This window comes from Orycteropus afer, unplaced genomic scaffold (genome assembly GCF_000298275.1).
Source record: "Orycteropus afer afer isolate SDZICR_OR568_19922 unplaced genomic scaffold, OryAfe1.0 scaffold00029, whole genome shotgun sequence".
Taxonomy (NCBI): domain Eukaryota; kingdom Metazoa; phylum Chordata; class Mammalia; order Tubulidentata; family Orycteropodidae; genus Orycteropus; species Orycteropus afer.
This window is the reverse complement of record NW_006921616.1, coordinates 10236908-10246768: the sequence shown is the minus strand read 5'-3', so window position 1 is coordinate 10246768 and position 9861 is coordinate 10236908. Positions and strand designations below refer to the sequence as shown.

The 9861-nt window shown below is 46.0% G+C and overlaps 1 protein-coding gene across 1 annotated transcript in view; it reads left to right on the top strand.

Annotated features, from left to right (window-relative positions):
• Positions 1–1713: 1713 nt before the first annotated feature.
• SEC11C (SEC11 homolog C, signal peptidase complex subunit) overlaps positions 1714–9861 on the top strand; it is a 13513-nt gene continuing 5365 nt past the window's right edge. The window contains exons 1-2 of the mRNA XM_007935504.2: positions 1714–1800; positions 8857–8966. Of these exons, the coding sequence (XP_007933695.1) occupies positions 1714–1800; positions 8857–8966 (197 nt within the window). The remainder of the gene's footprint in view (positions 1801–8856; positions 8967–9861) is intronic.

Genomic DNA, 9861 nt, shown 5'->3' with positions numbered 1-9861 from the left:
GAGGAGCTCTGGTAGCATAGTGGCTAAAGCACTTGACTGCTAACCAGAAGGCTGGCGGCTCAAACCCACCAGCCACTCCTCGGAAGGAAGGTTGGGCAATCTACTTCCATAGTGATACTGCCTTGGAAACCCAAGGAGGGGTCAGGGCCAACTCGACGGCACATAACAACAACAACAACAACATTTAATAGTGGGTCTGTCCTTGCCCAGAGCAAAGAAGAATGAAGAAAATCAAAGACTCATGGAAACAATTAGTCCAAGGAACTAGTAGACCATGAGATCCTCAGCCTATACATCCATGAGACCAGAAGAACTAGATGGTGCCTGGCTACCACTCAACCACTTGGAAAGGGATCAGTGCTGGAGATCCTGGATAGAGTGGGAGAACAATGTGGAACAAAAACGAAAAATCATTAAAAAAAAAAAAAAAGACCAGGTTTACTGGTCTGATAGAGGCTGGTGAGACCCCCGAGACTATGGCCCCTAGTTACCCTGTAGGTCTGGAAGTGAACTCACTCGTGTGACTTCCAGCCAAACAATAGGTAGGCATATAGGGTGAACATTTACATCAGGTAGATACATTCCTTCGAGTGATCAATCTCGGGAGAACAGAACAGTGTTTGCGCAGGGAGATAGCTGGGGTGAGGGGAGTGCATGGGAAGGAAGGGCATGGGGAAGAGGTAACAACGGAGAGGAAGTAGGAAGAGAGCTGTTCATTGTGGGGAATTGCAGTCAATGTCATGAGACAAAATGTGTATGAACTGCTATATGGGAAATGAATTTACTCTGCAAACTTTCACCCAAATCACAATATTTTTTTTTTCAAATCACAATTTTTTTAAAAAAAATTAGGTTATTATTCATTCAATAGGAGCTCTGATGACATAATGCTAAGGTATCTGACTGCTAACCAAAAGGTTGATGGTTCAAACCCACCAGCCACTCCTCAGAAGGAAGGTTGGGTAATCCACTCCTGTAGAGATACCACCTCGGAAACCCATGGAGGGGTCGCTATGAGTCCAATCCACTCGATGCCAGTGAGTTTTTAATTTTTTTATTCATTCAATGGATATTAGTTAAGATACAGCTACAGTCAAGGCACATACCACAGCTTCAAAAACTCCGCCTCTTCTAAACCCCACCCACGCTTCAAACTGGTCTTTGGGCTCCGCCCCGTTTCAGCACAGCCCGCCCCCACTGTAGAAGCCCCGCCTTCCCTGTCTCAGTCATCCAATGACCAACATACACGGCTAAGTGACTAGAGGGAGCATTAGGTGTCTTCTTGGCGCCTGACCAGAGTCGTAGGGAATTCTGTTCCTCTTGATTTTTCACTTCCCCAAGTTGCCCCTGTGATATGCAGAATCACAAGCACACTCAAGTTCCTCAGAAGCATCAGAGGAGGCTCCCTGAGCTTCGCCGCTGCCCTCCCCAGGCGCGCCTCCGGGTCTTCACTGGACGAGCTCTTGCCCCGCAGCATTCTGGGAATGATAGTTTCTCCCTACCGGCTCCTCCCAGACAGCTGGGGCACCGAGACTCACAGGACTACGATTCCCAGACGCCCGAGCGAGCTTCTGGTCGCGCGGCCCACGCCAGAAGGCGGGCTTGCCTTGGCTGGTCTGGACGCCGGCAGGTGGGCGGGGACCAGGCGGTGCTCCGCAGCTGTCCGGTGACAACTAGAGCCGGTGGGTTGTCTCGGCCCCCTGCGACCCCGCCATGGTGCGTGCGGGCCCTGTGGGGTCACATCTCCCCACGACCGGCTTGGACATATTCGGGGACTTGAGGAAGATGAACAAGCGCCAGGTAGCGGAGACGGGAGGTGGGGGCGCTCCTGGTGCAGAGTCCGGGCTGCAGTGAGTCGGGGCTTGTCGGGCTACAGCTCTGGCGAGATAGCCCCCGCGACCGGGGCCTTGCAGCAACCCGAAGCTCCCTCGCAGGCTCCCAGAGGTCTGGGTTCAAATCCGCACAGACCACGTGTGGGCATGTGTGGATGTTTTCTTGCACTAACAAGAGCACAGTCGGGGGAGAATGGCCGGAAAGGGGAAGAGAATAGGAGCTCCGTCCTAAGGATGTCAGACGTGGTTGAGAATGCTAGAAATGACGGGGCGTGAGTGACAGCTGTCTGCACACATTTGAAGGGCCGGCGCTTGGAAGACGAACAGATTGCTTTGTGGGGCTTCAGAGGTCTGACGCCAGGAAGAGGGCTGCCCGCGAGTGGCGTTGGTGGAAAAGAAAGAACTTTTGACCAGGGGAGCTGTCCAGTAGTGTTTTTGTCCAAGTAGTCTCTTCCCATCCCGGTCAGGGTTTCCCCTGCCATCTGTCAGACTAGGGCTCCTTGTACCTACGGTGCACACAAGGGGGTGCTCAGTAATTGGGGGCCGAATCAGCCTTCCCCCAGGGGTTCTAGAGTCTTCTCGCATTGCAGAGTCCATCGTTCTGGCTGCACCTGAGTGCGGTTTTGGGGGGCGAGGGGGATCTTGGGCATTGCAGGTTGGTTTCTCACTTCTCACCCCTCGGCGAGAGGACCTCAGAGAAAACTGGCCTCTTGTTCTCTCTTTAGCCAGTGACTGGCTAACATCAGTGTCTTTGGGTCCTCGGGATAAGGCAAGAATGAGTAGGGACGGGACAGGAAGCCCTCTGAGCCAGGAAAAGTGCACTTACTTAAACTTCTAGATATAGAATATAGAACACCGTAGGTCCCACATATTATGAAAAAGCTGTCGCTAGTTGCTGTGGCGTCACTTCCGATTCATGCTCCGTCAGGTTTTCAAGGCGATCTCCAGGCCTGCCTTTAAACCACCCACCTGTCGGCTAATAGTCCAGCGCTTAACCGTTTGTACCTGAGAACTCATCTTCCTCCAACTAACAATAAACTATGTTAAGAAAAATGGGATCTTGCTGCTGGGGGATGTTGATTGCCTTTGATTGCCTAGTATTAATTCTCATGACTTCGAGGGCATCTTGTTTCATTTGTTCCCTTGTGCTGAGGAATGGGGTGTTGGGGCTGTGGCAGAACATGGCTTAGTCTTTGGACCTATGTGTTGCTTTCTTTTTCTTCCAAGTAGAATTTCAGATGAGTGCGGCAGTGTTTGGTGACTTGGATTTCATGAACTTTGTTTTAGGATCTGGCTTTTTGTAGGTGTGCATAGCTGGTGAACTGTGGATTTCTTAATTAAGGTAGCTGTAAATTATTAAAAACCTGTTACCCTTGGGTGGATTCAGACTACACATAGCCACCCTACAGGACAGGGTAGGACTGCCCGTAGAGTTTCCTAGTCTGTGATCTTTAGGGAAGCAAACTGCTGTATCCTGCAGAGTGGCTGGTGGGTTGGAACCATAAACCTTTCTGTTAGCAGCCCAGCTCTTAACCACTGCACCACCAGGGCTCCTAACAGATGATTACTTGCTTGAAAAACCAACAGCTCATGAGCTGAGCATTGATGTTCACCAGAAAATCCTCCAGGAAACGGCTTTATTTAAAAACCTAGACTTGCTGGCTAGGTTTTAAAAACATCTCTAAAGTTGGTGCTGATTACTGTTGCTTATAATTACACATTATCCGAGACAGCCTTCTGACCAAGCGTATCAGTCCCTAAGCCACTCTGACTTTTGAAAGCCCTGTGTTCCCACTCTCTGTGATAAGTCCTACCCAGTAGCTGGCTGCATTGCTCATGTTTTGCTAGTCTTCTCATTAGAATTCAGAAGCTCAAACCCACTGCCTCTGGTACTTTAAAAAAACTTTATCCTTTTACTTGTTTCCTTCCCCCCCCCCCCAAAAAAAAATAGCATCTTTATGACACTTTGTCAAACATGCATATGCTCCCAGTCTTGGAAATGGGACCACCTTTCTCTGCCACCCCTCCTTGCTATTAATTGAGGCAAGAGCCAGATGCAGACAAGGACTCGTTGTTTCTGCGATGAGGAAGACAGGAAGAAGTACAGCTGCTAGCATTTCTGCGGCTCTGGAAGCCAGTTAGGCAAAGATGAACAACAAAAAGCACCAGTGTAATGTGGTGTGTTTTTAGATCCAGTTTGGTCCTGGCAGTAGTTCAATCACAATCACGTTTCTAGATTCCAGAATTCCAAACGTAGACCTTAAAGGGAGGGCATTGAAATTGTGATCTGTGGTTTTCCACTTAGCTTAATTGGGAGGTTTTTGTGTAATTGGACATTTCTTTAGCAGGTAGATTTGTTGTTCAAAGGAATTTCTTTGAGAAAATTAATTGTATTTCCCTTCAATTTTCCAAGCATAAAAACTCATGTAGGAAAATATGTTCTTAGCAGGAGGTCTTTATTAGCAAAGTGGCAAGATTTTATTATTTGTTTTTTCAGGGTGGAACCAGATGGTTTGAAATCCTATCCAAAAACAGTGTGGGGCTTCCCCACTGAGCTCTGTAAGTCATAGTGAAACAAAAAAACAGTGGTTATTATCAAACCTTTTAGGTCAAGAGGAATGGGTGGGGAGTTTGTGAACTGATGGGACTTACAATGCTGATTTTGCTTTAGAAGCAACCATTGACTATGCTATAGCCAACGCTTGACTGATGTCCACTTAGCCCTCCAGTTTCTTTTATCACTCTCATGGTGATGTAATGATAGTTTCACAATTTACTACTGACACAGTAACCAAGTAATTTAAAAAGTGACATATAACTTTAATTTTGAATTACATTTCATTTTCCATTTTTATTTGTTCCATCCAAATATCTTAATTATTTTAATTTGTCTCATTCACGGTTGCCTTAAATTACATCATTTCCCATAGTTGTAATATTAGCAGAGAGATGGTTTTGGGTGATACTTTACCCACCTTACATATCACAAGTTTTTTTTTTTTTTATGTTTTGTTACATTCTTCAATATGATCCTTTTAAAGGCCATAAAAGGAGCTCTGTTGGCATAGTGAGTAAGCCTTTGGCTGCTAACCAGAAGGTCAGTGGTTCAAACCCACCAGCTGCCCCACAGGAAGAAGAGGCAGTTTACTTCAGTAAAGAAACCCAATGGGGGACACTGTGGTCAGAATCAGTGGCACTGGGTTTGGTTTTTTGGTTTATAAACTTGGACTTCCTGTAAATGTACTCCCTCCCCCCAGATTTTGGAATTAATTCATGGTCATTGTAGGAAGTTTACAGACTAGAGAATAGTTTAATGAAGAAAATTCGAGGACACCTAATTCCACTACCCTGAGATAACCTCTGTTTGCATCTCAGGGTCCCCTTGTGTTTGACTGTATTGAGATCCCGCTGCAGTCTGCTTTTTTCATTCAACACATCTGAAGTACTTGGTCATGTTGTTAAAATTCTTTATGTGTTGTTTTAAATAGTCAAATGATAGGCGGTTGTTGCTCATTTCTTTCTCCTTTCTAGAATAAGGCTGTGAAAAATACCTTTGCCATAGCTTTCTGTATCCCTTTAGTTGAAACTGAATTTCTAGACGTGGGCTTACTGGGCCAAGAGTAACCTCTGGATATGTGCCTCGTTTCTCTAGTGCAGCTACAACAGAAATACCACTGGTGGATAGCTGTAAGAGACAGAAATTGATTCTCTTCCAGTTTAAAAGGCTAGAAGTCCAAGTTCAGAGTGCCGGCTCGAGGGGAAGACTTTCTGTCTCTGGACTCTGGGTGGTGGCCTCTTGACCTTGGGCTTCAGCTCTGCCACTTGTCCAGGCTCACTGGAACAAGCTGGAGGCTTCTCCTGACGAATGCAGCTGCTAGCTGCTGAGGCTGATGAATCCAAGATTGACAGGCAAAATGGCAGATTAGTGGCTCACAGGCTGCAAAGGCAACAGTCCCAATATCAGCAGGCAACAAGACAGCCACTGGTTCACGTCCAGGAACTGGAGGTGATGATGGGCCAAATGCAGGATCCCAAAAAGAGCAAAAAGCTGGAGACTCTTCCCAAATCTTTGCCATATATACTGGAAGCAGGTCACACCCAAAAGGCAACTCTCCCTTCAACTAATTAGCTGCTTGTAGCAGATTCCATGTGGAGGTAATTATACCATTATACTGCATCTAATCTCACCATGGGGAATAAGTACACCCAGCTGCTAAGCCACTCAAAATCATGGCCCAGCCCAGTTGACATAGGACCTTAACTACCACAATGCTAACACCAGATTGCTTTCAGAATGGTATCAATTACATCACTACCACGGTGTATCTCTCCTAGCACTGAGCATTATTATTGTTGTTATTGTTTTGAACAATCTTTAAATTTGCAAAAGGACAAAAAGGGACAGAGGATCTGGCAAAAAGTAAGTTTGCGGAATAAATAGTGATAAACTTCTTTTTAGATCTGTGCTGAACATTGAGGTTCCAGCTGTGAACAAGGCTGAAATGTGGGATAGACATATTAAATAATTATATACATGATAATCATGGTGATGGGTGCTATAAAAAAGTACAGGATGCTGAGAGGATATCTAACAGGAGGACCTAGGCTGGCCAGCAGCAAAAGTTGGCAAACTTCAGGCCGCTGGCTATTTTTGTAAATAAAGTTTTATTGGAACACAGCCATGTTCATTCTTTTACATGTTGTCTATGGCTGCTTTCCTGCTACATGGGCAGAGTTGACTGGTTTCGACAGAGACTATATAATCCATAAGCCTGAAATACTTACTGTCTGGCTCTTTACACAAATAGTTTGCTGACTCCTAGTCTAGAGAGCCAGAGAAGGTTTCCTTTGTCAACTAATGTTTAAAGTATGAGTGGTGGTAGGTATGCTAAGGGGTGTAGGGAGGGAGCCTTATGGGCAGAGATTACAGGGTGCTGCAGGTCTGAGAGTAGAAAGAAGCATGCTTTACAAGTAGTCACCGATTTACAACATACTCGAGTTACAACAAAATGCCCTTGTGTCTGCCTGTTGCTGGTTTTTTGTACATTGTTGGGAATACAGCTTATAGATCATAAAGAAGGAGAATTGACAGATGGGGACTTAATGGATTTTCAAGAGGAAAGAAATACTGAAGAAGAAAAAAATAAGAAGAGGAAGGAGAGAAGTCCAAAAATTTTACGGGGAAAGGATTAGGAGAAATTTGTCTCTAAACTAAATCAAGGGCTTCATTTGCTTGAAAACATGGACCCAAGTGCCACTCACTTTGCTAAGCTCGATAGCCACGTTTGGCAAGCAGTGAGATGTTACTGTGAAATATATGAAGAAGAAAGGACCATCCAGACAGCTCTCACTAATTTCGGACTAAAACGCCATCCCCATTTCCAGGAATAATCCAGATGATCCAGAAGCTTCCACAAGTGCAGTTACTACCACAGCTGACAAAATGCTAACGTCATCACTTGTCTTCATTGTTGGAGTACATTTTTATGATTTGTATGTTTTTTTAATGTATGCAATCTACTTCCATACTGCCTCGGAAACCCAAGGAGGGGTTGCTAAGAGTCAGGTCCGACTCGATGGCACATAATAACAACAACAGCATTAAAATATATCCAAGTTTATATGTAATATTTCTAACCCCCAAAGACAAAGATTTATAAAGACACTGATAATAAAAGGCAATAAGAAGAAGAACTAAAGAAAACCAATGAGGTATTCGACTTACATCAGAACCGACTTCTGAGGGAGTCGTCAGAATGGAACCTCGTTGTGAGTTGTGACGACCTCTATTTGAGTGGGTGGCTCAGGTGGAGGGGAGAAGGTTGCTGTTGATGGAGGGGTCAAGGAATTGAGAAGCCTGAGTGCTGGATGGGCTGTCTTTCAATCACTAAAGTGGTGAAGGGAAGACAGAGGCTGGTATTGATGGGCCTTACATTCTGGGTAGTGCCAGGCACATAGGCTTTAGAGACTGGCCTTTTGGAGGAAGGTGGGCATTCCAGCCTAGCAGTTCAACAGCCTCGTAGCTTGTGATATGGCAGGTATCCCCTTTCCCCTGAGTCCCAGGGGTTGGCCTGTGTGGAGGCAGCTGTCAGCAGGCAAGAGCTTTGTGCTTCAGCATGTGAGACACACGGTGGGAGTGAGGACGAGCCATGGGAGTCTCCACTCAGTGGTCTAAGTGGAGTCATAGTTAAAACGAAACCAGGAAGTTGTCTGTTGGCTTGTGTGGCCCTCCCACCAGTGTGATGAACCAGTTGTTTCTTGTTCACCATTTAAAGACATATATGGGAAATTAAAACATCCAGGTGTTTAACTTCTTTGTTCGCTTTTAAAATGTAAATTTAAGATGCAGTGTGGCCTTACCACTAAGTCTCCGTTGTTACCATGGGGCTAAAGGAGAGTTCTAGGGGAATCCATTCAGCCTGTGCCAGGCTTCAGGCTGAGACCTCTGTTCTGGTCCCTGAACAATGACCGGAGTCTGTAATAGGAGACTCTAGGGCAAAACTCCAGTCATGGAGCCTTTCAGGCTTTAAAAACAAACCAACAAAAAGCAGTGACTGTGAAGTGGGTTCCAACCTTTGGTGACCCCACATGTGCCAGAGCAGAGCTGAGCTCCTTAGGGTTCTGAACGGATACGATCTTTCGGAAGTGGGCCACCGGACCTTTCTTCCGAGGCCTCTCAGTGAGTTCAGGCTGCCCACCTCTTGGTTAGTAGCTTAACCGTGCGCGCCACGCAGGGACTCCTGTTTCTGGGTGTAAGGAGGTGGGAATCTTAGAGGCCAGTGGTGCCTCGAGGCTTTAACGAAGCCAGTGCCGACTGCTCTGCTGTTGCCCCTTGACTCTCACATCAGGAGAGATGACATCTGGAAGGTCTCTCCATGGACAGGTATTTGCATACTGCCCCTCTTGTCCTTTCTGTGGGTGAGTTCCCTGTCCTGACGTTGTGTTTCATCAGCACGTGCCAGCCTCAGGTTGGTGACCCTTCTGCTACCGGTGTTCACGGTTGGTCTCTCCTTTTGCGTTGCAGCTCTACTACCAGGTTTTGAACTTCGCCATGATCGTGTCCTCCGCACTCATGATCTGGAAAGGCCTGATCGTCCTCACTGGCAGCGAGAGCCCCATTGTGGTGGTGCTGAGGTACGGCCCCCCAGACCGCCACCACTGCTGACCAAGACAGAAAAGTGCACCACAGCCGGGATCAGTATTTGAAGTGGATAAACTGTTTGGAATATTCTTTATTGATACCTGTTTTGAGACTTTTCTTTGTTTTCTGACTTTTGGTGAACAATCCTGTACTTGTCAACAGCCATGTTGGAGCTTTAGTTACGCTGATGCTAGTGCTCCAGTACTGGGCAGCTATTTGCTCCGGTATTTTAAGCGATGCTGTAATCCACTTAAAGTGACAGCTTACTTACATAACAATATGTTGTTATGCATTATTTATGGACATAATCAGTTTACCGATATTACTTGATTTTCTTGGCAGCAAATAGGCAGGGAGTGTGCGTCCCCAGTGCTTCGCATGGTATCTAGCATTTTTTGAAGCTCCTTCAGCAATACTTTTGTAGATGGCTACTCCCTTTTTATAAAAGCGTACGGCCTATTTATTTTAGAAAAGTTAGCGTTATAGGTAACTTCGTGCCATCACAGTATCATCCAAGGGAAAAAACAACAGTCAATTTGAAATTAAATGACCATGTTGGGGAACTGTTAGATGCTTCAAGCTGTCTCTGTCCAATGTGTTTTATATCACAGATTCTCACTGGTTGGTACAGATAGATGTAGGTATATATGTGTGTATGTAGGTAGGTATGTAGATAGATGTAGGCACGTATGTGTGTATGTAGGTAGGCACGTGTGTGTGTATGTAGGTAGGCACGTGTGTGTGTATGTAGGTAGGCACGTGTGTGTGTATGTAGGTAGGTACGTGTGTGTGTAGGTAGGTACGTGTGTGTGTAGGTAGGTACGTGTGTGTGTGGGTAGGTACGTGTGTGTGTATGTAGGTGGGCACGTGTGTGTGTATGTAGGTGGG